Raw genomic sequence first — 27,957 nt, forward strand, 5'->3', positions numbered from 1 at the left:
CATTTCCAGCATAATATATGAATTAATTCAACTATAGCTCGACGTTTGCACACAAAACACACGTACAGCTTTGGCTTCTGCAGACTTTTCTTGCTTCGGGCATGACATCCAGTGAGCATCTATTGCGTTGCTGGCCATTTGCTGTCACACACTGCACTATTCTTTCCATCACTCCATCTCCACAGCTCACTGAACACTAGTGGAAAGGAAGCGGAGAACTGTGACAGTGGGGGTAAAAGTATTTTTTTTTTTTAGAGTTTTTCCCAAATTTTTCCACCTGGATTAAGTTGGATCTCTAAAACAAGACACCCAAAAAATTCAACCAAATTTTAAAAAATCTGGAAGACTAACCTAGTGTACCAAACCATCACCACTACTCATTTTGTGTACCTTATTGAAAAGTGAGACCCCAAAAATGAATTATTCATTCATTCATTCATTCATTTTCTACCGCTTTTTCCTCACGAGGGTCGCGGGGGTGTCTTCGGGCGAGAGGCGGGGTACACCCTGGACTGGTGGCCAGCCAATCACAGGGCACATATAGACAAACAACCATTCACACTCACATTCATACCTATGGACAATTTGGAGTCGCTAATTAACCTAGCATGTTTTTGGAATGTGGGAGGAAAACGGAGTACCCGGAAAAAACCCACACATGCACGGGGAGAACATGCAAACTCCACACAGAGATGGCCGAGGGTGGAATTGAACCCTGGTCTCCTAGCTGTGAGGTCTGTGCGCTAACCACTCTTCCACCGTGCCGCCAAAAAAAATGAATTAAAAAATACCAAATAAAAAAGAGACTTGACTCACCGGTCCCCAGGTTCCAACCCTCCACTCCTGCAGAGGTGGGCATGGTTCCAGATTACAAGGCATATACTTCTCAGGGGGGGTCCCTGGACAGTTGGACAGAGACTGATGACCATACTCATAGTTGTCATTCTCCACATGCACTTCGCTGCAGGAGATCAGACGCTGGCGGTAGCCCTGTCCACAGCTGGCTGAGCACTGGGAGGGAGAATAAATCAACAATCCCGTGATCATGAAAAATTTGTGATTTGTATCCTTTCTGAATGGCTGAATTCAAAGATGACTTATATACGGCTTCTTCTTTTGAAGATATCGGCCGCAAGGCACACCTCGGTCCATTCCCCTGTGATCCAGATGAATTCACAGGCGTGGGTATTGCAGCTTTCTATGTCGGGTGGTCTGATTTGGTTCACACAGTACATTTCATGGACTTCTTGCTGGCGGTCATCCACACATTGTAAAGCACGTCTTCTGTGGCCCGATGCGCATGATTTACTGCACTGCAGTGGAGGCAAGAAACACAGTCGGCCTTTACAAACAAGACAATATAATGATAACACCAAATACATGGCTGTTTAAAGTACTTTAGAGCAGGGGTCTCAAATTCAATTTATTTGGGGGCCACTGGAGCTAGGGTCTGGGTGAGACTGGGCTGCATCAGGTTTTCAAAAAAAAACAAAACAAAAAAAACCGCATTTATTAAAAACAAAAAAATGTAAATTTAAAATTAAATTAAAATTTACAATAAAAGCTCTGATAAAACATTCCACTGTTCTCAAATATCTTACTTTTTATTTTTCTACACAAAATAAGATGAAAAATAAATAAACAAATCAAGAATAAAGAAAATCAATCAATCAGTAATAAATAAATATAATAATAATAATAATAAAATGGCAAATAATAATATAAACTTAAGAAACCACATATAGTTGGTGGGTAGACAAATTATTTTTTTCAGATTAAAATGAACAAAGCATTATTAGAGCCCTGTAGACATGACAAAACACGACTATAGTCACATTTATACTCTTTTTATTTACAACATATTGCGCAACTGCAGGGTCTTGAGACACATGCTAACTCGCAAACTAGAGAGCTAGCAACCTAAACAGTAGACTTCAAGTTATTTCCTTTAAAATTAAATAACCAAAAACTTACCACTTCCACACGGATAGGGAGGATAACTATTAACAGTTATTTAACCTTTAAGATGAACATTAATCAAACATAATAATTTTTTCTGGGTACATGATACCATACAGCATCCATATCAAACTTGCGCTGGCCGCACTAACATTAAACTTTCATATCAAGACGGGGGCCTCAAACTAGTGTCCTGCGGGCCACATTAGGCCCACGGGCCATGTTTTTGAGACCCCTGCTTTAGAGTATCATCACTATGCAACGGCAAGTATGATAATGTTGCTGTACTGTTACAACATGGAATTAGCATTAAGATGGTCCAAATAGAAGATAAGAGCTAGAGGAAAAGAACTTAAACAGAAGATATGCAGTAAGATTACATAACTTCTAACTCCTGTTACTGCTTACTCGACATTCCTCCGATGGACGGTTCCATAGAACATACATTCATGGTGTTAAGGACCTTGGTGATAGAAATCTAGTTTATATTGTGTGACACAGCAGACAAGACTGGATGTCCATTGTCGCGGTTATGCCACATTATATAAGAGGCTGAGGGAAGTTCCTATTTGCGTCACATACAACTGCAGCCGACTCCAGCTGGACTTCATCATACTTCGTACGCAGGACTCATGTCAAACAAGTGAAATACCTGGAACTGTTATTGAGCTGTGCAGCTGAACTGAGGAATGGGAGTGAGTCTACCCTTCACAACACGTACCCTCTGGGTATTTTGGTAAATCTGACAATAGACTAGAGGATAAGTAAGAAGGAAAAAAAAATGAATTGTTATCCTTTCCTTTTAGAAAAGATTGCTTGGGGGACCCAGACTGAAAACCACTTGAGAACAGTGAAGATTTAACTGCTGGAGCTACCACTTATTAATAATATTAATAAACAAAACCTGTAGCCTGCATTCACATCGAACAAGATTCAACATAGATATGTATGTCTTCTTTTACCAGAACAGCTACCATAGCTGTGATAGGCTGGTCGCCAGCCAATCACAGGGCACATATAGACAAACAACCATTCACACTCACATTCATACCTATGGACAATTTGGAGTCGCTAATTAACCTAGCATGTTTTTGGAATGTGGGAGGAAACCGGAGTACCCGGACAAAAAACCCACGCATGCACGGGGAGAACATGCAAACTCCACACAGAGATGGCCGAGGGTGGAATTGAACTCGGGTTTCCTAGTTGTGAGGCCTGCACGCTAACCACTCAACCGCTGTAGCCGAAACTTGGTATTAGTTATGATTATTAAACCTGTAATAGCTCAGTGCATTTTCAGTCTAATAACTTCATGACACGGGCTGCACGGTGGATGAGTGGCCTCACAGTTCAATTCCACCCTCGGCCATCTCTGTGTGGAGTTTGCATGTTCTCCGGGGACTCCGGTTTCCTCCCACATTCATAAAAATTGGCGACTCCAAATTGTCCATAGGTATGAATGTGAGTGTGAATGGTTGTTTGTCTATATGTGCCTTGTGATTGGCTGGCAACTAATCCAGGGTGTACCCCGCCTCTCACCCGAAGACAGCTAGGATAGGTTCCAGCACCCCCGCGACCCTCGTGAGGATAAGCGGTAGAAAATGAATGAATGAATGAATATTATAGTATATAGGGTGATATGAGTGTAAAGGCGACTATAGGGGTGTTACTTTTTGGCTATAGGTCTCTAATCATGTTAAAAAGTGTATTTTGAAGGTCGTATGAATGAATGAAACACTCACATAGCACAATCAAAGTGAAGACACGCAATAGGTGCATTGCACCCACTTACACATTTCACTTTTACACAAGCTTAACTTTCATTTTCTCGAGTCATCCAGCAAGGCTCTTCGTACTTTCATTCTGGACTCTTGTTCCATCTTTATTATTGATGATAGAGTCCAGCACTGGAACCAATACTTCTCAACGTCTCACCTGCGATGGTGTTCAAAGTCGTTCAGAACGACTCTACCAATTAGGTGACTAAATAATATCATTCCTAAAGAGAGTAAAGAGTAAAGTTTGATCATCTGATTCCAATCAGTGCATGAAGCAAGGAGCAGCCCCCCCCCTCCTCTTCCTCATCCCCATCTGTCCTGCCCGAACTGTCAGCTTCAACTCAGAACCACAAAAACAAAAAACAATGAGAATGATTTCCTCAGCAGGCAACTCTAAACATATTTCCAGCCACAGCTACACCTCAACCTACCGCCTGCCAGTCTCCTTCTCGCCATCGATACCGCGTGGGACACTCAGCGACACGGCAGCTCTGACTGGATGGCGGACGGGAGCGGTCCGGGCAGTCGGTCTCCAGGGGGCTCCTTTTGGTTCCAGTCTGGCAGATGACTTCCCGTCGCTGGATGCCATCACCGCAGGAGGCTGAGCACTGAAGGGAGCACAGGTACCATTTAATGACAATATTGTAACTTCATGATATGTTTTATGAATATACTACATTTACATTACATTGGCCTATACTTCCAAGTACTGCGTATGTTAATGGATGTGCGCTGCGATATGTTGTCTTCATTAGTCACTGCGATGTGATACAAGCGGAATGAACGTATACTATTTCACTTTGTATTATCTTGTGTGACATTTCAGCTGTTGAAGCAAGACGTCTGCTCCCCCATGTGTTATCATGCTGCGGGGACGATGGAGTATCATTTCCTCCTGGCCTGGTTCCTGCTCTGCAGCTGTTCTGCAAAGAAGCACATCCTCTCTGATGTATGAGGTGCAGATGTGTCCTATAGTGCCTGGACTCCTTTTGTCCGGTGGGGGGGGGGGGGGGGGATTTCGGAAAATAAGACAACACGCAAGTTAGAGGTAGAAAGATGGATAACGGTAATGGGAAGAGAAGACGGCCGACACGCGTTTAAAGTAACGTATAGTAAAGTCGGGGTTGGTGACGTAGGCGTGTTACATCTGTCACATGTGCTTTTCATTTCAAGCTAACGAGTAAAAAGAGCGTCTTGTGAGGTGTTAAGTGGGAGAGTCCGTGAGAGACAGAGTGGACTAAGTCGACCCTGAATACAAGATGATCAGAGTCGCCACACTGACATCATCAGTGATTGCGTCCAAAATGTCCCAAAAAGTACCACTCTCTTATTTTTACCATATAAAATTCCACAAAAAGCTTCTAAAATGTATTTTTAAAGCACAATGCCGCTATGCTCTACCAGCCAGTGTCTGCAAAGCACTCCGCCATGAACAAAAGACGACCAAAGACAGCATAAAGCATGCCGATATTCCAAGAAAATGTGTCGGAAGCGCTGGAAGTGCTCTACGGGCGTATTAGCAGTTGGTTCGCGTGCACGGTGTATACCTCGAGACCACAAATATAATATTAAGAGTCCACTGGGCCGGGCCAGTTGGTGCCAGTTCACGTCAATGCAATTTGCTGTGGCGCCTAGTGTCGCCAATAAGGTGCCAAGTGGCGCGCAGTGGCTCAAACTGCCTCCCAACTGGCTCGTGGTGGCCCGTAACGGCAGCAAATATTGAGTTTGGCGGCAATAAAATATCAAAATATTTTAAATCTTAGTTGCGCCAATTGCTTGATGCAAGTGTCCACCGAGTGGAACCAAATGTCACAAACAATACGCCTATTGGAATCCACTGGAATGTAATGGCACGAGCCAAGTTGTACCAGTGATGCTAAGAGTCAGCTGGGCCGGCGCTAGTTGTTGCCAGTTCACGTCAATGCAATTTGCTGTGGCGTCTAGTGTCGCCAATAAGGTGCCTAGTGGCTTGCAGTGGCTCAAACTGCCTCCCAACTGGCTCGTAGTGGCCCGTAACAGTGGCAAATATTGAGTTTGGCGGCAAGAAAATTTCAAAATGTTTAAAATCTTCGATTAGTAGAGTAGTGTCCACCAATTGGAACCAAATGTCACAAACAATACACCTATTGGAAGGCACTGGAATGTAATGGCTCGAGCCAAGTGCACCAATGATGCTCAGAGTCAACTTGGCCGGCGCCAGTTGGAGTCAGTTCATGTCAATGCAATTTGCTGTGGCGACCAGTGTCGCCAGTAAGGTGCCTAGTGGCTTGCAATGGCTCAAACTGCCTCCCAACTGGCTCGTGGTGGCCCGTAATGGTGGCAAATATTGAGTTTGACTGCAAGAAAATGTCAAAATGTTTAAAATCTTCGATTAGCAGAGTAGTGTGGAACCAAATGTTGCAAAAATCCGCCTATTGGAATGCACTGGAATGTAATGGCGCGAGCCAAGTTGCACCAATGATGCTAGGAATCCATTGGGACGGCGCCAGTTGGAGCCAGTTTGCGCCAAAGATTATGTGATTGCCGCGTTGTGGCTCGCTGTGGCGCCGAATAACGGCAACATGGCGACATGCCGTAAGACAGCCATGGCGTCTTTTCCCAACTACGATATTACTATCATATTACCTTTATTATTACATGTTATTTGCATGCAGAGGTCCAATTTCCTCCCACGTTACCCAACATAATGTGCTGAAAAAACCCCTTATATCATCTTTGATAGTCGCGTGAAGTCGCCTACCTCCTCCCAGCTGCCAGTCTTCCATTTGGGACATCGGCCACCTCGGCAGCGGGTTTGCTTGCTGGGTTTGGGGGTCAAGTGCTGACAGTCGTCATCATCAAGCGAGTGTCCCGAGCTGGTTAGACAGAACACCTTACGGGACTTGAAGCCTCTTCCACAGGAAGCTGAGCACTGCAAAATATCAAGGAGAAGACATGAATGTAAATTCATAACAATACTGAAAAAAGTAGAATAAATGTACTTTATTGGGGGACAATTTGTTGTGCAGTGTGAATATAAAACAACAATATGGAAACCTGGAATAGTGCATCGTAATATTATGCATCTGCCAGATCACCCCGGCGGCATTTTGTTTCACTTCCGGGTTCAACCACTTACTGAAAAGCTAACACGTTTTGACATACACACACACACACACCGAGCTGTGTTACAGTGGGGGCGGGAAAAAGGGGGTGTGTAGAAGGGCTGGCCTGAGCTCAGAAAAATCACAGGGGGGCGTTGTATTTGGGGATGGATGGGAAGCGACAGGCTCAGAGTTGAATGGGGACGCGGCCCAGCATGCATTGCTGTCCCGTGCAGAAAGAGACAGGAGGACCCTGTCACCTTTCACCTCATTCATCAATAAAGGACCTAATATATTACAGTTTTATTTAAATAGGCTGCAAAATGAATACAGATGAGTCTAATAATGCTCGCTAATATAACCACAGAAGAAACGTCCCACACTGATAATAAAAGGTTGTTGCAATGTAGGTCATTCCTAGTGTTTTATATCCATTCTACAAGGGCTTCCTTGCTGTTGTGCTGCCCTCAGAATTGGAATCCACTGGAATGTAATGGCGCGAGCCAAGTTGCACCAAGGATGCTAGGAGTCCACTGGGCCGGCGCCAGTTGGTGCCAGTTCACGCCAATGCAATTTGCATTGCCAATAAGGTGCCCAGTGGCTTGCAGTGGCTCAAACTGCCTCCCAACTGGCTCGTGGTGGCCCGTAACGGCGCCAAATATTGAGTTTGGTGGCAAGAAAATTTCAAAATATTTAAAATCTTTGTTGTGCCAATTGCTTGATGCAAGTGTCCACCAAGTGGAACCAAATGTCAGAAACAATACACCTATTGGAATGCATTGGAATGTAATGGCGCGAGCCAAGTTGCACCAAGGATGCTAGGAGTCCACTGGGCCGGCGCCAGTTGGAGCCAGTTCATGTCAATGCAATTTGCTTTGGCGTCTAGTGTCGCCAATAAGGTGCCCAGTGGCGTGCAGTGGCTCAAACTGCCTCCCAACTGGCTCGTGGTGGCCCGTAACGGCGCCAAATATTGAATTTGGGGGCAAGAAAATTTCAAAATGTTTAAAATCTTTGATTAGTAGAGTAATGTCCACCAAGTGGAACCAAATGTCAGAAACAATACACCTATTGGAATGCATTGGAATGTAATGGCGCGAGCCAAGTTGCACCAATGATGCTCGGAGTCCACTGGGCCGGCGCCAGTTGGAGCCAGTTCACGTCAATGCAATTTGCTTTGGCGTCTAGTGTCGCCAATAAGGTGCCCAGTGGCGTGCAGTGGCTCAAACTGCCTTCCAACTGGCTCGTGGTGGCCCGTAACGGCGCCAAATATTGAATTTGGCGGCAAGAAAATTTCAAAATGTTTAAAATCTTTGATTAGTAGAGTAATGTCCACCAAGTGGAACCAAATGGCACAAACAATACACCTATTGGAAGGCACTGGAATGTAATGGCACGAGCCAAGTTGCACCAATGATGCTAGGAGTCCACTGGGCCGGTGCCAGTTGGTGCCAGTTCACGCAGAATACCCCGGGAATCGCTGCCGCTGGGTCAAATTGAAACATCATGTGTTGTAACACTAAATGAACACCCTTAATGCAGGGTTCATTAGCTCCTCTGTAATTATACAGCGCGGCACACCGATATAGTACATCACATATGCCACCTGGACGTTGGAACCGACTACAAAGTACAAACATCAAATCATGTCTCGCTAATTTTAAAATGCCTTTCAGCTATTCTTTTGTGTGAATAAAAAAAAAATGTTACGTCGTTACCACTAATCACAGCTCCAATTTCCCAGAATCTGTCCATACCGATGGGGAAAAATGGGAAGGGGCCCCTCCGAGTCCGGATCAAACGTGACCCTCGACCCCCCCAGCAATACACCACTGCATTGTCTCGCTGATGGCTCGCTCCATTCGAGTCACTGTCACTTTGTACATCGTCATCAAGCCGCATTAGGCCAGACCGAAGCGGGGGGGTTAATTCCAAAAAATTAACGCCAAGCATCCCGAAAATGCCAGAGAGGCATTAAAAAAAACGAATGAGCTGTGAGGTATAGCGACACAGATTTACCTTGATGGGAAGAGCTTTGAACTCGCACCCCCAGACGGTAAAACAATGATTGCTCAGAGGGGTCAGCGGAGGCCCTGACCGCATAAAACAACAAAGAGATTGCTCAGTGATTTGTGCTATTTTCATTCAGGAAAAACACGCCATTCAATAAGACTGTTGGGGGGGGGGCTGCCTTATAAGCTATTTGACCGACATTCCTTTTGAACTGGTCTAAGCCGTACCCCAAATATTTGGTCATATAGCATTAGTTTTGGTGTGTCTATATAAATATCAGTGCTGATGATTGCTCATTCATTCATTCATTTCGCGGGGGCACTTGGTTGCCAGCCAATCACAGGGCACATATAGACAAACAACCATTCACACTCACATTCATACCTATGGACAATTTGGAGTCGCCAATTAACCTAGCATGTTTTTGGAATGTGGGAGGAAACCGGAGTACCTGGAGAAAACCCACGCATGCACGGGGAGAACATGCAAACTCCACACAGAGATTGTCGAGGGTGGAATTGAACTCAGGTCTCCTAGCTGTGAGGTCTGTGCGCTAACCACTCGACCGCCGTGCCGTGCCGCCCGATGATTGCTCAAATAATGAAAAAAAAAAGCCTCAAACATGACTTTTTGAGCTGGAGCCTATCCCAGCTGTCTTCGGGCGAGAGGCGGGGTACACCCTGGACTGGTGGCCAGCCAATTACAGGGCACATATAGACAAACAACCATTCACACTCACATTCATACCTATGGACAATTTGGAGTCGCCGGAGAAAACCCACGCATGCACGGGGAGAACATGCAAACTCCACACAGAGATGGCCGAGGGTGGAATTGAACCCTGGTCTCCTAGCTGTGAGGTCTGCGCGCTAACCACCCGACTCAAATAATGAAAAAAAAAGCCTCAAACATGACCTCTACTTCACTTTAATTATAAACTTTTTGTGGAAGTGAACAGAAATCCAGCAAATCCATAAAAAAATTAAATATTGACACAATATTATAATGTAAAGTCACAATAAATACATGTAATTACATAAATATACAGAAAAAAAACATGATAAAAAAAACAGACTAATACTGCCATTTTGGATAAGAGACAAACAAAATGCTTATTTCAAGAGCCTGTTGTGTTGATTTGGAAAATGACAAAAAAAAACGAGATATGGAAAAAAAAACCTAGTATATATTTGACTGACATACGCTAATATCGTGTTAGCTTTCCACCGTATTGCTCATCTGCAATAATGGCACACGTGGGAATCATTACATGCAACACTCATTAGGAAGATGATGTGCAGTATAAAATGCAGCCGCTGCTGTGATAACAGGCCCTTAAAATAAGCTGTGTGGTCAATGGAGGAGTTCAACCGGGTGGGCCCGTAACCACTGATTCTGGATCAGTTCTCAGAGATGGTTAAGCACTCGGAAAGGCGGCATATCGGTTATTTTTAAAAGGGGCTGGTTACAAGAAGTCAGTTGACTTTTTGCCAGCCCAAACCGCCCTTTCCAGTGCAATGGATAGAAAGATGTGTCGTGGGGGAGGGCGAGTGGGGGTCGGGGAGGTGGGGGCGGGGGGGCGGTTATCGTAAAACAGAGAATGAGGTAGACGCACGAGGTTGGCTCAGAGTTAAGAGCTCCGGATGCAAAAAAAAAAACGGTATCAACTCCCCCTGTGGTCACACATCATGTACTGTATTTAAAATCCTCCGTTGTTTGAGTGACGTTCAAGACAACCAAATCAATAACACAGCAAATCTTTAGTAAGTCCAATCCATAGGCCGGAAACATTTATGATACTTAATATCATAAATCTCCCTTGTTTGGCCAAAGCACCATTGGAGCGTCTACGGAATATCTATCATACTTTAATAATGGCAAAGCTGAGTTGTGTTTTGTTTCCAAGTGAGGTATTGTTGAGCACAGCATATACTGTATATATATATATACGTATATATATATATATAAGTCATGTACTGTACAAAGCATAAACATTAACATACATACACTCATGGAGCACCTTAGAAGCAGAGAACTTTACACATTTACTGTTTTGGTCATACTAAGGACATATGGGTCGAAACCCTTTATATAGGTGGAATATAATGTACAGTATATTATATACAGTATATTACCACAATGAGACACTTTATTCCACATGTGTTTCCTATGGAGATACTAAGTACGTACATAATGGGTTGTTTCCCTGCTTATATAAAGAGACCTTAGCTAGAATAGAATCACGCCGCTATGGGTCTGATCTACTAAAAGCACGTCCAAACAAAGTGTTGGATGTCATGAAAATGGAGACTATATGCAGATTATTATTATTATTATTAGGAGGAGATGCAAATGTAATCATGCAGCAACCGCAATGTGATTTATTTATTTATGTGTGCGTCTATTACAGACATAGCGTCTATCCAAAGATGACATTTTGAGCTGCTGGAAGTACTGATTTGAAAAAAAAAAAGACGTATGGATCATTTCGGAGCACCATCGCAGTGTTGAGTTGTGCGTCCCTTAGCAAAATAGTGTAGATTTCGCTATATATATAAGTAACGCTACATAAGTACGTTTTCAACATGTTGACATGAATATTATTCATTCATTCATTTTCTACAGCTTTTCCTCACGAGGGTCGCGGGGGGTGCTGGAGCCTATCCCAGCTGTCTTCAGGCGTGAGGCGGGGTACACCCTGGACTGGTGGCCAGCCAATCACAGGGCACATATAGACAAACAACCATTCACACTCACATTCATACCTATGGACAATTTGGAGTTGCCAATTAACCTAGCATGTTTTTGGAATGTGGGAGGAAACCGGAGAAAAAACCCACGCATGCACGGGGAGAACATGCAAACTCCACACAGAGATGTGCCGAGGGTGGAATTGAACCCTGGTCTCCTAGCTGTGAGGTCTGCATGCTAACCACGAGTCCGCCGTGCCACAACATGAATATTATAATGTAATAAATTGTAAACTTCATTATTTAATAGGTTGTTAAACACTAATGTACAGTTAGCATTATAATGCTAGGAGTCCACTGATTGGCGCGTAGTGGCCATTACAGGCCACCACGAGCCAGTTGGGAGGCAGTTTGAGCCACTGCACGCCACTAGGCACCTTATCGGCGCCACAGCAAATTTCATAATTTGCCTTTCAGCTGTTATTCGGCGCCACAACAAGCCACAACGTGCCAATCACATAATCTTTGGTGCGAACTGGCACCCACTGGCGGCGGCCCAGTGGACTCCTAGCAGCACTGGCGCAACTTGGCTCGCGCCATGAAAATTCCAGTGGATTCCAATAGGCGGATTGTTTGTGACATTTGGTTCCACTTTGGCTCGTGGTGGCCTGTAATGGCGGCAAGAAAAATTCAAAATGTTTACAATTTTAAACATTTTTTAAAAAATTAACATTTTCAAAAAGCATTTTAGAATTTTAAACTAAATTTACAGAGCCAGTTGGGAGGCAGTTTGAGCCACTGCACGCCACGAGGCACCTGATTGGTGGAATCTCTGCTGAGTTCAACCTCCAATTCCATGACTTTAAAACTAATTTTTCATTTACAGCCACTCTATTTTTGATATTAATATTTAAGTCGGCTGCACGGCGATTGAGTGGTTAGCACACAGCAGGCCTCACAGCTAGGAGACCCGAGTTCAATTCCACCCTCGGCCATCTCTGTGTGGAGTTTGCATGTTCTCCCTGTGCATGCGTAGGTTTTTTTCCGGGTACTCCGGTTTCCTCCCACATTCCAAAAACATGCTAGGTTAATTAGCGACTCCAAATTGTCCATAGGTATGAATGTGAGTGTGAATGGTTGTTTGTCTATATGTGCCCTGTGATTGGCTGGCCACCAGTCCAGGGTGTACCCCGCCTCCTGCCCGAAGACAGCTGGGATAGGCTCCAGCATGATAAGCGGTATAAAACGAATGAATATTGAAGTCATAGATCAGCCATAACATACCCATTAATAGCAGGTTCATATTTTTGATTTGTTCACGCAATTAACTGATTATTCGGCATCTTAGTAGATCAGACCCAATGTGTTTCGACTTCCTGACCTGAAACCATAACGTGGTCGGTGTGGAGGTTCCAGCGAGGAGCAAAGAAACTACATGAGTTCTCAAATGGGGTTCATTGCAAGACAAAATAAAGTACACACCTGTAAAATAAAGTGTCGACATAAGCTTATCTTATCTAGCAAAGCAAATGTGCCTTAAGACAAAACTGAATTCATAAAACAATAACCATTTCAAATATGCATTTAGTAAAAAAAAAAAAAAAAAGTATATATATAGTACACAGTCCCGTGTAGGTTGGTGCTTTAAATGCTCAGGTCGGAACATCCAAATGTCAAAATGTAGCACCACAAACCGACAGAATACGGGCTTTTCTTTGGATAATAAACAAAAAAAAAAAAAAAAAAATTGTACTGTGTATTCCTGATATACAAAAAACATTCATCAGTATTTGCACATGAACAACAATTGTCCAAATACAAAGAGCTAAAACAAAAATAAATCACTTTCAAAGTTAATGCTATGTACAAAAGATGAACAGGAAAAAAAAATATCTTAATAAATTATATTTTTAAAACAATATTTTTACAAAACTAACTCTGATTGTGATACAAAGGTGATCCTGATGTATTTCAACACGAACACAGCCCAACTAATTTTTTTTTTTTTTTTTTGTATTTTTTTTTTAACTGAGTAACTTGAAAAAAAAAAAAAAAACAAGACGCTTCTTCCGGTCACAGCTGTCACTGAAGCATTTGGCGGTGATGTACGTTCTCTGGCAAAAAGCATATCTTTGCCGTGTAAGTGCAACAGAAATTGAATTTTTCCAAACGTCTTGAGGAAAACGTTGCTGGCACCGGTGCAGAGGGGGGGGGGGGGGCAGGAAGTGGAAGGGAGTTAAAGTCAAAGTGGCTCCGACACAAAAAAGCACCACAGAAAGAGCCCTTTTTTTTCGGAATGATTGTGATTCAGTAACACTACAAGGCGGCAAAATGTGAGGTTAAAAAAAAAAAAAAAAAGAATATTTTTTATGAGCGTACCGAGCTCCATGGGTCTGTACTCCAGTGGGGGCTAGAATGGCACGGCTGAGTATTGCACTGCTCCCGATCCGGCGGCTTATCGTGGATCTCGCAGCTCAGATCGTTGAAACGCTCACCGTTTGGACGTTGACATACAACCAGCCTGGTTTTTATCCCGCCTCCGCATGGCTTGGTGCACTGAGAACAACAGGAGGACAGTTCACATTAAAAATCATAAAAAAAAAAAAAAAAAAAGAACGCTATCCCGTGGGAAGCACAAAGAATGTGAAATTGAGCTTCAGGTGATTTCAGATGGTCCTTTTTCTCATGCAACCTTCACAAACAGTCAAAGTAATTATCCAAACATAAGCATCCCAAAGTTTGGTTTTCCCACTAGCCCTTTTAACACCAGTAAAGCTGTGTCTGTCTGCCTTACCTCTCCCCAGTTGCCATAGATCCACTGCGGACATGGCCCCGACTCACAGGATCGCTGCTCACTGGGCCGGGTGCGATCCTCACAGCTGTTGGCAGGGTAGCCGTTCTCATCCTGGCACACAACGACTCGCCGCTGAAAGCCTCCTGCACATGTGCTGGAGCACTGTTGTCAAAGAGAGAGAGACGTCAGATGGGTTCTCACACAGGATACAATGGCGGACGCGGTGGAGGTCAGTATGGATGCTATAAAGCAGGGGTCTCAAACTCAATTTTTACTTGGGGGGGGGGCACTGGAGCTCGGGTCTGGGTGAGACTGGGCTGCATCAGGTTTAAAAAAAAAAATTTTTTTTACTAAAAACAAAAAAATTAAAAAAACTTTGCTTTCAATTTTCTACACATGCTAACTCGCAAACTAGAGAGCTAGCGACCTAAACGGTAGCCTTCAAGTTATTTCCTTTAAACTTAAATAGCCAAAAACTTACCACTTCCACACAGATAGGGAGGAAAACCAAAAAAAACCCCCAAAAAAACGCATTTATTAAAAACAAAAATTTTTTTAAAACTTCGCGTTGGTTCCAATTTTCTACCATGCTAACTCGCAAACTAGAGAGCTAGCAACCTAAACTGTAGCCTTCAAGTTATTTCCTTTAAACTTAAATAGCCAAAAACACGGATAGGGAGGAAAAACAAAAAAAAACCAAAAACCCCCCCAAAAAAACGCATTTATTAAAAACAAAAATTTTTTAAAAACTTCGCTTTGGTTCCAATTTTCTACCACAAAAGCTCTGATAAAACATTCCACTGTTCTCAAATATCTTACTTTTTATTTTTCTACACAAAATAAGATGAAAAATAAATAAACAAATCAAGAATAAAGAAAATCAATCAATCAGTAATATATAAATAAATATAATAATAATAATAATAAAACGGCAAATAATAAAAACTTAAGAAACCACATATAGGTGGTGGGTTTCCTTTCAACTTAAATAGCCAAAAACTTACCACTTCCACACGAATAGGGAGGATAACTATTAACAGTTATTTAACCTTTAACATGAACATTAATCAAACGTAATAATTTTTTCTGGGTACATGATACCATACAGCATCCATATCAAACTTGCGCGGGCCGCACTAACATTAAGCTTTCATATCAAGGCGGGGGGCCTCAAACTAGTGTCCTGTGGGCCACATTTGGCCCGCGGGCCGTGTGTTTGAGACCCCTGCTATAAAGGCTTTACAGTTTACTCACCGCGCCCCAGGGTCCGGTCCGCCATTGGTGGGATTGGCTTTGAGGAATGATGTTCCGTGCACTGCTGTTTGGTGAGGATGGGAAAGGTTTGGAATCGCTGGCGTAGGACGGGCATTGAGACATGGCGCAGTCCTGCTCCATGCTTGGCCGATCGTCAGGGTCGCACTCACTAGCGTTCACCTCTTGGTCACTGAAGTTGACGCAGACCACTTGGCGTGTGGTCTTCCCCTGACCGCAGGTTACCGAACACTGAAATCAGATTCATGTCACAATTAAATCAATGATATTGTTAGAAGGGCTGCACAGTGGTCGAGTGGTTAGCACACAGGCCTCACAGATAGGAGACAAGTTCAATTCCAATTGTGTGGAGTTTGCATGTTCTGCCTGTGCATGAGTGGGTTTTCTCCGGGTACTCCGGTTTCCTCCCACATTCCAAAAACATGCTAGGCTAATTATTCATTCATTCATTTTCTACGCCTTTTCCTCACGAGGGTCGCGGGGTGTGCTGGAGCCTATCCCAGCTGTCTTCAGGCGAGAGACGGGGTACACCCTGGACTGGTGGCCAGCCAATCACAGGGCACATATAGACAAACAACCATTCACACTCACATTCATACCTATGGACAATTTGGAGTCACTAATTAACCTAGCATGTTTTTGGAATGTGGGAGAAAACCGGAATACCCGGAGAAAACCCACGCATGCACGGGGAGAACATGCAAACTCCACACAGAGATGGCCGAGGGTGGAATTGAACCCTGGTCTCCAAGCTGTGAGGTCTGCACGCTAACCACTTGTCCGCCGTGCAGCCTGCTAAGCTAATTAGCCACTCCAAATTGTCCTTAGGTATGAATGTGAGTGTGAATGGTTGTTTGTCTATATGTGCCCTGTGATTGGCTGGCCACCAGTCCAAGGTGTAGCCCGCCTCTCACCTGAAGACAGCTGGAATAGGCTCCAGCATGCCCTCCACCCTTGTGAGGATAAGCGGTAGAAAATGAAATATTGTTAGAAACCGTTCATTCCCTAGCGACACGGGACAGTTTTGCCCTATGGACTATAGGAGAGTATAAGCAACAACAACGATGTGCAGACACGACTCAGACCCGGCGCATCTTCTCAGCTTCGGTGCCCGCCGAGGGGGAGGTGCAACGGTTTTTCACCACCGTATACGGTCAAAGATGAGTGCATAAGATGAAAGCAGCGTGCTGCCATTGTTCGGTATGCAACTTTTAACGCCGCTCTTCAGGTGAGGAATTTTACTGAAAGTAAAATAAACATCACCCCATTTAAACTCTCACTGTTGCACATGCACTTGACTAAAAAAACAAAACCAGGGGTGACCAAAGTGCGGCCCGGCGGCAATTTTCGGCATGTAGTCTGGTCTCTATTGGCCCACGGAGTATTCTAAAAATATACTGTGGCACAGCAAACACATCCAACCTTACCATAATGCACTTTTAGGACCGTACTGTAACATAAGGCATGAGGTCTTGGTTCTATTCCTCCAAATACTCACTAAATGTACTGTAATTCAATGCCACCTACAGAGAACATACTAACTCCTTATTTCTAAAATCACAAATACTTCAACTTGCCGATATAGTTCATCTTCAAACAGCTAAAATAATGCACAAGGCAAAAAAATAACCAATTACCTAAAAATGTCATCCAATACTTCTCTACAAGAGAGAAGAAATATGATCTCAGGGAAGAACTACATTTGAAACACTTATATGCTAGGACTACGTTAAAAAGCCATAGCATTTCAGTATGTGGAATCAAACTATGGAATGGATTGAGTAAGGAAATCAAACAATGCACAACGATGAGCCAATTCAAGAAACAATACAAGCAGTTGATGTTTGCTAAATACAAGGATGAAGAGTCTTGAACCAGTCATGATGTGCTATACATATCACTATATTGACACTTACTATGGTACACATTATGTCATTGGATGCTCATATCACCTTGTACTTTGGTACGTGACAAAAAATTAAAAATTAAAAATTAAAAATTAAAAATTAAAAATTAAAAATTAAAAATTAAAAATTAAAAATTAAAAATTAAAAATTAAAAATTAAAAATTAAAAATTAAAAATTAAAAATTAAAAATTAAAAATTAATTAGGAAAGCAGGAAGTGAACAAATGTAACAGTTACTGATTGTAAAAGTACCAGATGGAGGGGTAGGATTTAATATGCTTTGCTTCTTCCTACTCCTTTTGGACATGTGGAACTGGGAACTGATTATGTGATGCATTCAATTGTAATCTGATGCATGTTCAAATGAAATAAAACCATTACCATTACTGTAGTATAAAACATTCTGAATGGACCGGGTCATGACTTTATTTTGTCATATTTTAGTATGACCCCCCTTTTAGTGAAATAACAGAAGCCAGATCTTCTGTCCAACAGTAATGGTGTCTCCCCCAGCTCCCCCCATTCTGTTATGCATCAGTCCAACTACTCTACAGTGCTTATGCAACTACAGGAATTTGCACTGCTCTGACACAACGTTATCAAATGTTGCATGATTACAAATGACAGTACTGTAACGGGGGTTTATATACGAAGATAATACACATACTTGCTTACATGACAGTGTTGCGTTATTGGTTGTCAAATATGGTGGGTCACACCAGAGACTAACAAGCAAGTGTGTGTGTGAATAAAAAAAATGGGCTTCTGCAACTGTCTTGATAAGTACGGCATCACAAGCGTGCTGATGAAAACCATCTGTAAGCAAGGTTGCAGCCCCCAACTGCAGCCCCTTGGATCTCTCAGCTCAAAAAATGCGTGCCTGTCTCCATATCCTCTCGCTCTCTCACAACACACACACACACAAGCATAACTTACACAGACACACAAACAAGCAAGTCTTTTTTTCCACTTGCATCCTCGCTGCTAAAACAGATGGAGCGTGTGTCCAGTCTCAGTGTTAGCTTTGGTAAAGTGCATCATAAAGTAAACACACTAGGAGGAAAATAGCATCTGGACAGCAGTACTAATGATGCATATTTTTATGTTATGTAATTAAGGTGAAGAGATGTACTGCAAATGCTATGACATTATTGCAGATCAAAAATGCTGTTGCACGTGTGCTGAAAGGAACTAGGAGATCACATTTCTTCTGTTCAAGCTTTTCTGCATCGGTTCCACATTAGACCCGATGTCCTGAATCATCCTTTAGTTATGTTGCTATTGGCCGAGACCACCATGATGCACAAGGATTCTTTTCCCATCCTCGTCTGGTCACATTCAAAAAGGGCTTGCACATGAGGGATCTGCGAGGTCTTTCTAAATTTGGTCCTAGTCCTGCTTTGCATGACTTATGCCTTGAGAGGTTCCCCTCTGTTAGGATTATGGCGAAAAAGTAGAGCTGCTCAATACCGGCTGTCTTACCGATATCAAATACACCATGATTGTTCACCACTTCACCACTGATACAGATATCGACCACTACCGATATTGGCAGCAGCTCTTATGGAATGAATGAACACACGATGCTAATAGTTGGCCACAAATAAACACTGTTTGGGCAAAATATGACACATTCTGCAAAACATAATGTAAGTTATAAAGATTTTGTTTAAAAAAAAAAATTATGACATTCTGGCAATGATTCAATTTGGTAAGCTGCACATTTCTATGTGGCACAAACATCTGTATAATAACAAAGTAAAGTGCAAAGTATAAAACACTGGACTAACGCAATCAGTGAAATTAGAAACTGAGCTCATTCCACATTCCACCCCCATGGTACGCTAGCTGGGTTTGATTCCAAGTGATTCTTCCTGAGGTGTGAAATGGAATTCAAAGTTGTCCCTTGCCAGTAAACTATCCGTCGATCCATTTTCTACCGCTTATCCTCACGAGGGTTATGGGGGGTGCTGGAGCCTATCCCAGCTGTCTTCAAGTGAGAGGCAAGGTACACCCTGGACTGGTTGCCAGCCAATCACAGGGCACATATAGACAAACAACCATTCACACTCACATTCATACCTATGGACAATTTGGAGTCGCTAATTAACCTAGCATGTTTTTGGAATGTGGGAGGAAACCGGAGTACCCGGAGAAAACCCACGCATGCATGGGGAGAACATGCAAACTCTACACAGAGATGGCCGAAGGTGGAATTGAACTCGGGTCTGCTAGCTGTGAGGCCTGCGCGCTAACCACTCACATTCAATTTAGAGTGGCCAATTAATCTAGCATGTTTTTGGAATGTGGGAGGAAACTGGCGAAAATCCACGCATGCACAGGGAGAACATGCAAACTTCACACAGAGATGGCCGAGAGTGGAATCGATTTGGGTCTCCTCGCTGTGAGACCTTCACGCTAACCACTTTACCAACATGCAGCCTGTTATCAGACATCCTTACTAAAAAAAGCTTTGTTCCTACCATTGTCCATTCCAACACTTTCCACTGTCCACAGGCCACAACAGAGCACACTTCTCGGGCGGGAGGTTTCGGGAGATGAGCACATGCCGAGTCTTCTGCGACGCCACCGTGGTTGTCACGGCAACTTACATAACGCATCCGTGTCCCTTTGCCACAGCTGGCGCTGCACTGTTGAATACATGAGAAAAAGTATTAACTATGGAAAGCTGAAAAAGGACGAATTTGTTGCCAATGTGGCGGGATCACCGACCTGGGTCCAGGAACCAAACCGCCACTGGGTTTTATGTCCCTGATGAGAAGGGACTTTGGGCCCTGGTGGAACAGGATGACTGTTTGGACACTGGGATAATTCACAGTCCTGCAGGAAGAAAAAGTATAATCATGCAATATCATTGTAAAATGACTGATTCCCCGATATGAAACGCTTATGAATAACCGATGCTGTTCTGTAAACCGCTAAAATGTGGTTGCGTTTCCCATCAGGCCTTATCAGCTTAGCAAAACAACATGAGCTGCGTCTCCCTGTCAGTTCAAACTATGGATTGTGGCAGTAAGCCACTCAGCATAAAGCCCTGATCCCTGTCATAACAGGTCATAGTGGAGTGGTATTCAGGGGTCCAATGCCCATGCTGGCGTGGTTCACAACTCCACCCCTTATCCACCCCCTTGTCCCTAACCTTCCGTCCTTTTCTCTTTCTCCCTCCTATGCCCTGCGCTGCCCTCTGACCTCGGTCTTTAGGAATGAGAGCCTTAGTCAAATCTCACAGGCTACACATTCCACACTCGTGGTCACAGTCAAAGCTGCTAGGCGTGCAATGAACTGGCGCTAATAAAGGTCCAGCCTTCCCACTCGTGCTATCTGTGTGGAAAAAGATAAAAAAGCTCTCTTGCCTTTTACCCTTGCACTTAAACTTCTTCTGCACCCCGTTTCTGTCCCAAGTCCCAACTGGCTGCTGCTGGGACTGGCAGTTTGATGGCCGACTTCATGGCTGGCTGGTTAGAATCACAACAAGGTGGGCCCGACTTCTTCGGGGGTCACTGATTTTGCCGGCTGAGGCACCGGATTTAAGAGCTGCTCCGACTACATGGTGGCCTCATCCTGAGTCTGCAGGCTCAGCCCCTCACAAAGAGGTTCACACCGCAGATTGACCACACAGAACTGTCATTCAACTTGGAAATAGGTTTCCTTGCCATTTCTACGCATATCTGTGTTGGGCACTTGGACACTTAGTCCAGGGGTCGGCAACCCAAAAGAGCCATTTTACTCCCTTGCCCACTAAAGAAAAATAGCCTGGAGCTGAAAAACAGCGCTTTAAAACAAGGTCTTATAAACTCTACGCCTGAAGAAATTATGAGTCTCCCGCAGTTTTTTAGCCATCAAATTTGGAGGAAATTTTGGGGTATCAAAGTAGTTCAAATAAGAAAAACCAGTTGATGGAATACTCTTGCTAGTATTGGTGATAAACACATAAATGTATGTGTCAATCACTTGTTTACTCTGACACAACCAAGTTCCCATGCCGCTGTTTTTAAAAAGATCTCTAATTCATTTTATAGAAATGTCAAAAGTATGACTTTTGTCATGTTTACCTGTGTGAGAGAGAACTGAATAGCATCCTGTCGGCTCATCCTTGTGTCACCAGTCAGATCTCAGCCAGGATGCCTTCATGGTCTCACACAAAGTTGGATTTTTTGACCCACTCGGGTGTTAAAAAAATATTTGAGCTTTGCAAAGGGAGCCACAACAAGGAGGCTGAAGAGCCACTTGTTGTTGACCCCTGACTTGACTGAATTTTAATTTTAATTTTAATTTTAATTTTAATTTTAATTTTAATTTTAATTTTAATTTTAATTTTAATTTTAATTTTAATTTTAATTTTAATTTTAATTTTAATTTTAATTACTAAGTTTTGTAGTGATGCTACGGTAAATTCTACCCTTCACAGGGTGCAGGGGTGGGCAAATATTTTCACTCGTGGGCCATATTAACTAAATTGTCCGGGGGGGCAGAACATATATTTAACACACGCAAACTATTTTACGCTTATAATTTTATCTGTAAAAGTTTTATACTATCAGCTGTATGTTCTCAAGTCCCTTTTTTCAAGAGCACTTTAAACATCAGACAACAACAAACTATGTAATTTAATTTTACAGTTTTGTTGTTGTTTTTAGTAAATAAGACATCCCATTTGCAAGTCATGTTGCCTGTTTGTATATTAAAAGTTGAAATACTTAGAAAGCAACAGGCGGGACGGATTCAAACGTTTGGTGGGCCGCATGTAGCCCCCGGGGCCGTAGTTTTCCCACCCCTGCCATAGTGACTTGAAAGGTGAAAAGTCAACTCTCAACTTTATCTTCGGCTCTACCAGACTACCAAAATGTGTGAAATATAAGCTAAAATGTGATATATTGCACATACTGTATACTTTAGTCGGACATTTATTGTTTCTTACATAAAGCAGGATTTTTTTTTTGTTTTTTTTTAATGCAGCGAGATATATTACTCCTGTGTTTCCCTGTAGACTGGACTAGATCAGACAGCTTTATTGAGACCAGGTGGCAATGATATTCTCTGTCGTTATTTGTTTCGTACAGTGTACTTAATAAGGCTATACTTGCAGTAGCACAAAAAAAACTTATGGGAAAATCTTGAAAACTTCCTTTGATCAGTTGCCACTGTTAGAAGAATGAACAAAAAGACAGAACAGAAGCGGGAGAAAGAGCGTGTTCCTCGTGCTTACCTGGGCATCAGTGGGTCGGGTGGCAGCATTACATTCAGAGTCTTCCATGACAGCACCATAAGACCCAACAACACACTTGACAGCTCGCATCTGGTACCCGAGCCCACACGAGGTAGTGCACTAGGTTCAAAGAGAAAGTGGGGGTGGAAGAAAAATGATGGCAGGACATTAGTCACAGTGTGTTGGCAGGGAAAAAAAAAAGGCAAAAAACACAGAAATGACAACATCAGCACTTGTACGCACAATAGTTATTTCCTCTATTAAAAGACACTCTAAACGTAAACGCAAGTAGATGATTGAATATGAAGAAAGACTCCAGACTCAAAATCAAAGGGTTCCACACCACGCTGTTTTCTGCCTCACTGGTTCCAATGAAATATGGTCAAATTTGTGTGGCGGCAACTTCAGTTACCATTGGACCATGCTTCATTAAACAGCTTCAAATATATCTTATGGGCACATCCTCTGATGTTTTGGGGCGGCACAAATATCCACCAAGTATTTTTAAGAAGATTACATCAGCTAAATTTGCAGTGATGCAAGCGCCAGACGCAAGGTGAATCCAGGAGGGTCAACCAATGTTAATAGACCGCCAAAGTAGCTGATGTGGGGGTAATCATGGCAGTGACAGAGACACTAAACATCTCATATCGCTACCGATAATTATCGGCCCGATATCAGCATTTAATATCGGTATCAGATTTTTTTTTTCCCTATCATGAAAACCGCTATTTAAAAAATGCTGCATACAACAAATTTTCCAGACTATCAGTCTCACTTTTTTTCATAGGTTGGCAGTTCCTGTGACTTATACTCCAGAGCGATTTATAAATGAAAAAAACGTTTATATTTACATAAACACTGGACACCTTTTCTGTTCATGTTTATTTTTTGTGTAGCTGAATAAGCATTGTGTTAGCATATCTTACACCTATTCAGCCTGTTCTCTATTCTTTTATTATTGTTAGAACTTGCCTTCCAAGAGGACGTGATGTCTGTTTTGGTGAAGTAGTTTGTAAAATAAATTACCCACAAAAAATGCGACTTATACTCCAGTGCGACTTATGTATGTTTTTTTTTTTACCTAATTTTTTTTACCTAATTATGCATTTTTGGCCTTGTGTGACTCCTTGTACTCCAGAAAATACGGTATGTGTTCATTCCACCAAAGGAGATGTGTGTTTTTTTTGAGCAAAAAAGCCAATATCGGACATCCCATCCTCGGCCATCACTGTGTGGAGTTTACATGTTCTCCCCGTGCATGCCTGGGTTTTTTTTTTCCGGGTACTCCGGTTTCCTCCCACATTCCAAAAACATGCTAGGTTGATTGGCGACTCCAACTTTGTGCTGGCATTTATGTTTGTTTGTGTTCAAAATAACTCGAAAAGTTCCAAAAGGATTTGGTTGAAATTTTCAGGAATTGTCAGAAATGGGATATGTAAGAACTGATGACATTTCGGAGGTGATCCGGATCACTGTCTGGATCCAGTCGTTTTTTTTAAAGCATTCTTTCAATTGTGAGATAGAGCCATTTTCGATATTTGTGCATATAAATCCACAAAAAATAGCCAGAGCATTTGGAATATAATTATATAGGACAAGTTTCCCATAGCTTCTATTTTAGCACAACTACACACAACTATTTTAGCAATTTTCTACAACTGAACTAATATTTTTATCCTTATGAATCAAATTGCGAATGGTATTTTTTTCATGATTAAGGAATCTAAATAAATAAAATAAATGTAAGACTAAATCACAATGTGGTAGGAACTGGATTTTAATTGCAGTGAAAATTTCGATTTTAGACGTTCCAAAGTGCGGAAAAAGTGAGATTTGAAAGTAACCCCAGAATGTTACTGTAAAATAAAATGATTACTGAAATACGCTGCTGTATATTTTTTTACTGCAGGCTGTGAAATTGGTCAACAGTAAGGAAACTGCACAATTATACTATATTGCTGGCGTCTCTGCGGCCAGCAATGAAGTGAAAATAGAAGAAACACAGAAATATACTGCGTTTCACCCAAACAGTAATAAGCCGTGAAGTGATTTCACAGTACAAAAGCTAAAATAACAGTAAAGAGACGGCGTCTCTATTGCTAGCACATTACTGTTATTCTACAGAGGACTTCTTGACATTGTGGGTCTTTACCTGTCCCCAGGGGCCGACCTGCCAAGAGGCACACTCCTGCTGCTGACACGTCTGGACCGACTCAGGTTTCGATGAACCACAAAAGCGGTCATCTAGACGATCCTCCCCGAACTGGCACCACGTCTGGCGGTGCTTATAGCCTTTCCCGCACGTGACCAGGCACTGAAAGGAAGGAAGTTTATAATGAAGACGTAAGTATAAGGATGACGACCATCGTTTTCCGAGAAACAATTGTATATTATGATTCCTACAATGGATGCCAGATGTAAGGGGGACTGTATATGTACAGTATACCGAGTATAGTACAGTGTAGTTGTGTGTATTTGGAGGCACCCACATGGGAAATGTCAAATATTTCTGGAATGCAACCCAAAGCTTTGTGAGCTCTTTGGTCTGCAAGTGTAACCTGTAATCACTGATTTTCCAATATTTTTCCAATAATTTCTTCTTGAGTTAACCCGTAAGAACCAGGAAGTACATGAAATGTGTATGTTATGGACATTGGTTACTACTAAACAAACCTCGGACCAGTCGCCGGTCTTCCATTGTGGACAGAGGAATTCATTGCAGGGTTGGACGGCCAGCTTGTCTCTTTGACTACATTTGCTCTCATCGCCCTCGGGCTCCGCTGCCTTTCGACACACTGCCCCTCTTCGGCGGGTGCCCCCACCACAACTTTTGGAGCACTGAACAACAAAAATAACAAGAGGAAACATAATGTGTAAAAAAAAAAAAATCTCTAAACTTTGCCAATCAATCCAATCAGTCTCACCTCTGACCAGGGTGAGTACTCCCAGCCTCCGGAATTACAATCTCCATGGCAACCTTCCTTGTCATCAGGTTTGCGTTGACCGCTACAGTAGCGGTCATCGATTTTCTGGGTTTTCCCATCCGTGCGGCTGACCTTAGCACAGAATATGTCCAGGGTGCGATATCCCAGACCACACTGAGCTGTGCACTCACTCTTCCGGGCAACATGCCACCTGTGGTACATCCCGTATATGATATCCATATGCAAATCAGTTGGGTAATCAGTTGGGTCTGAAAACGGATGAAACTGGTGACACAAACCTCAGTTCGCATTCTGTGTTGCAGGGCTCAGAGATGATGGCGGGTCTTGGTACGCCATGGCATCTCTGGTCCGACACCACCACACGGTCTGACTCTCTGCTACAAAGAACTTTCCTCTTCTTCTCACCTACGAGACACCAGAAGGCAGGTCGGTCAGATCAATCTATAGCCGGATTTACACCGCACATCTTATTAAGTTATATGTAAGTTTTACTTTTGCCTCTCATGGCAAGTGTGCTGCTTTCAAGGACATCCAAACATTATTAGTGAAGCATAACAGCTTCACACATATGCTGTGTTACCAACTTCGGGTGGATGAGATGTGTTTTCTGCAGAAATAAAACTTGCTATTTTGGAGAAAATCTTATTAACATTACTGAAATTAGTGCATCTTTGGTCCAGTGGTGGTGTGTTCAAAGATAGTCAGTACAAAGTTGTTTTCTGCATTGGCAGTGGGAATCCCCTAGTATTTTGTTAAGGATGGTTAGTGCCAAAATGGGGATTAAGGGACTAACAAAATGTTTGAGTCATGAGTCAGGGAAAGTTTTTTGCATTTACCTGCAATCCACCCCTGCACACCTACATTCCGTATACGTTCACATATTTACCGCGGCGGCTCTCTGTGAAGATGATCCAAATCTATGCATCTCGCGTGACCATGCCAAGGTTAGCTACACTTTGTGTTATGGTATGTTCCTATAACTCAGTGCTTCTCAAATAGTGGAGAGGGCTCCACCGCGGTGAAATATTAGGTGGGGATGTGACAATATTTGTGTAGACCTGCTAACATGCAATTTGACTCTTGAATATACTTCTATGCTTCACTACTCCATTGTTGTTGCATTGCGGTGGGTTCAGTTTTGAATTTTCTACCGCTTATCCTCATTAGCAGGATCCCAGCTGTCTTCGGGCAAGAGGCGGGGTACACCCTGGACTGGTGGCCAGCCAATCACAGGGCACATATAGACAAACAACCATTCACACTCACATTCATACATATGGACAATTTGGAGTCGCCAATTAACCTAGCATGTTTTTGGAATGTGGGAGGAAACCAGAGTACCCCGAGAAAACCCCACGGAAAACCCACACATGCACGGGGAGCACATGCAAACTCCACACAGAGATGGCCGAAGGTGGAATTGAACTGTGGTCTCCCAGATGTGTGGCCTGTGCGCTAACCACTTGCACACCGTGCAGCCTGAGTCTATGCAATAACTGAGAACCAATGTTATGGTGCCTAAATTCAACTTCTCTATTTCTCCATCTGTACTCTCATCTACATAATTTATACGTCAACCCCCCCCCCCCCAGCTCTCACCTTGGCACAGGCGGCTGCACTCCTGCCACGGACCATAGGCATCCCAGAGGAACTGTTGAGGTTTATCCTCTATGGGGATGTTGAAGGAGTACCTGACATCTGGGTTGTAAAGGTTCCCCACAGACAGCACCTACCGTGTTGTAATCCAACATACAAGCAGACATTGAACATTACACCAAACAGCTTCATAAATAAGCATTATTTACAAGGGTTAAACCACTTTTCCATTATTTGTCACAGAAGTAAATCAACTTACCTGGACGATGATCTCCTCCTCGATGCGCTCGGTACAATTGATCCTCTCAATAACATGGTCGGATCCACTGTACTCGATGACAGCGTTTCCTACTTTAATTTCCCTTTTGAACATGCTGACTACAAACTCTCCATTTAGCAGGAACTCTCCACGGTTGTTTGATATGGCTGCGGGGACACAGAAAGAAGCACGGTCACGTGGGGGCGATTTATCCAGCTGAACTGAAGGTCCGGATTGAGTCATTTTCCACATGGGATCAAACCGGCTTTGGTGAAGAAAATAAAATCATTTTTAAGGGTTCTGTCTAAGGTACACCGCACAGGAGCTGGAGCTAATTTTATTTGCCATGACAAAGTGAATTAGACATTAAGACATATGAAGTAGGCAAAATAATTGCTTATTCCCACCGAAGTACCACACAGGCATGTCTGGTC

The 27,957-nt window shown here is 42.9% G+C and overlaps 1 protein-coding gene and 1 long non-coding RNA gene across 2 annotated transcripts in view; one reads left to right on the top strand and one right to left on the bottom strand.

The window, feature by feature from the left end:
- The window catches only part of adamts9 (ADAM metallopeptidase with thrombospondin type 1 motif, 9), a 50,876-nt gene that overhangs the window by 4,819 nt on the left and 18,100 nt on the right, over positions 1-27,957 (bottom strand). Inside the window, exons 17-33 of the mRNA XM_078794857.1 lie at positions 27,524-27,690; positions 27,268-27,397; positions 25,947-26,073; positions 25,648-25,858; positions 25,397-25,561; positions 24,876-25,037; positions 22,721-22,840; positions 20,227-20,334; positions 19,977-20,144; positions 15,569-15,817; positions 14,315-14,476; positions 13,900-14,076; positions 6,478-6,648; positions 4,169-4,345; positions 1,143-1,313; positions 817-1,011; positions 67-196 (exon numbers count right to left, since the gene is read on the bottom strand). Of these exons, the coding sequence (XP_078650983.1) occupies positions 67-196; positions 817-1,011; positions 1,143-1,313; positions 4,169-4,345; positions 6,478-6,648; positions 13,900-14,076; positions 14,315-14,476; positions 15,569-15,817; positions 19,977-20,144; positions 20,227-20,334; positions 22,721-22,840; positions 24,876-25,037; positions 25,397-25,561; positions 25,648-25,858; positions 25,947-26,073; positions 27,268-27,397; positions 27,524-27,690 (2,790 nt within the window). The remainder of the gene's footprint in view (positions 1-66; positions 197-816; positions 1,012-1,142; positions 1,314-4,168; positions 4,346-6,477; positions 6,649-13,899; positions 14,077-14,314; positions 14,477-15,568; positions 15,818-19,976; positions 20,145-20,226; positions 20,335-22,720; positions 22,841-24,875; positions 25,038-25,396; positions 25,562-25,647; positions 25,859-25,946; positions 26,074-27,267; positions 27,398-27,523; positions 27,691-27,957) is intronic.
- On the top strand, positions 4,084-27,683 carry LOC131131666 (uncharacterized). The gene is made up of 5 exons (XR_013629486.1): positions 4,084-4,360; positions 4,564-4,686; positions 14,325-14,543; positions 24,886-25,066; positions 27,278-27,683. It is a non-coding gene; the product is annotated as an uncharacterized LOC131131666 (long non-coding RNA).

Source organism: Doryrhamphus excisus, linkage group LG11, assembly GCF_037039965.1.
Source record: "Doryrhamphus excisus strain RoL-2023G ecotype Guam linkage group LG11, RoL_Dexc_Guam_v1.1, whole genome shotgun sequence".
Taxonomy (NCBI): Eukaryota; Metazoa; Chordata; class Actinopteri; order Syngnathiformes; family Syngnathidae; genus Doryrhamphus; species Doryrhamphus excisus.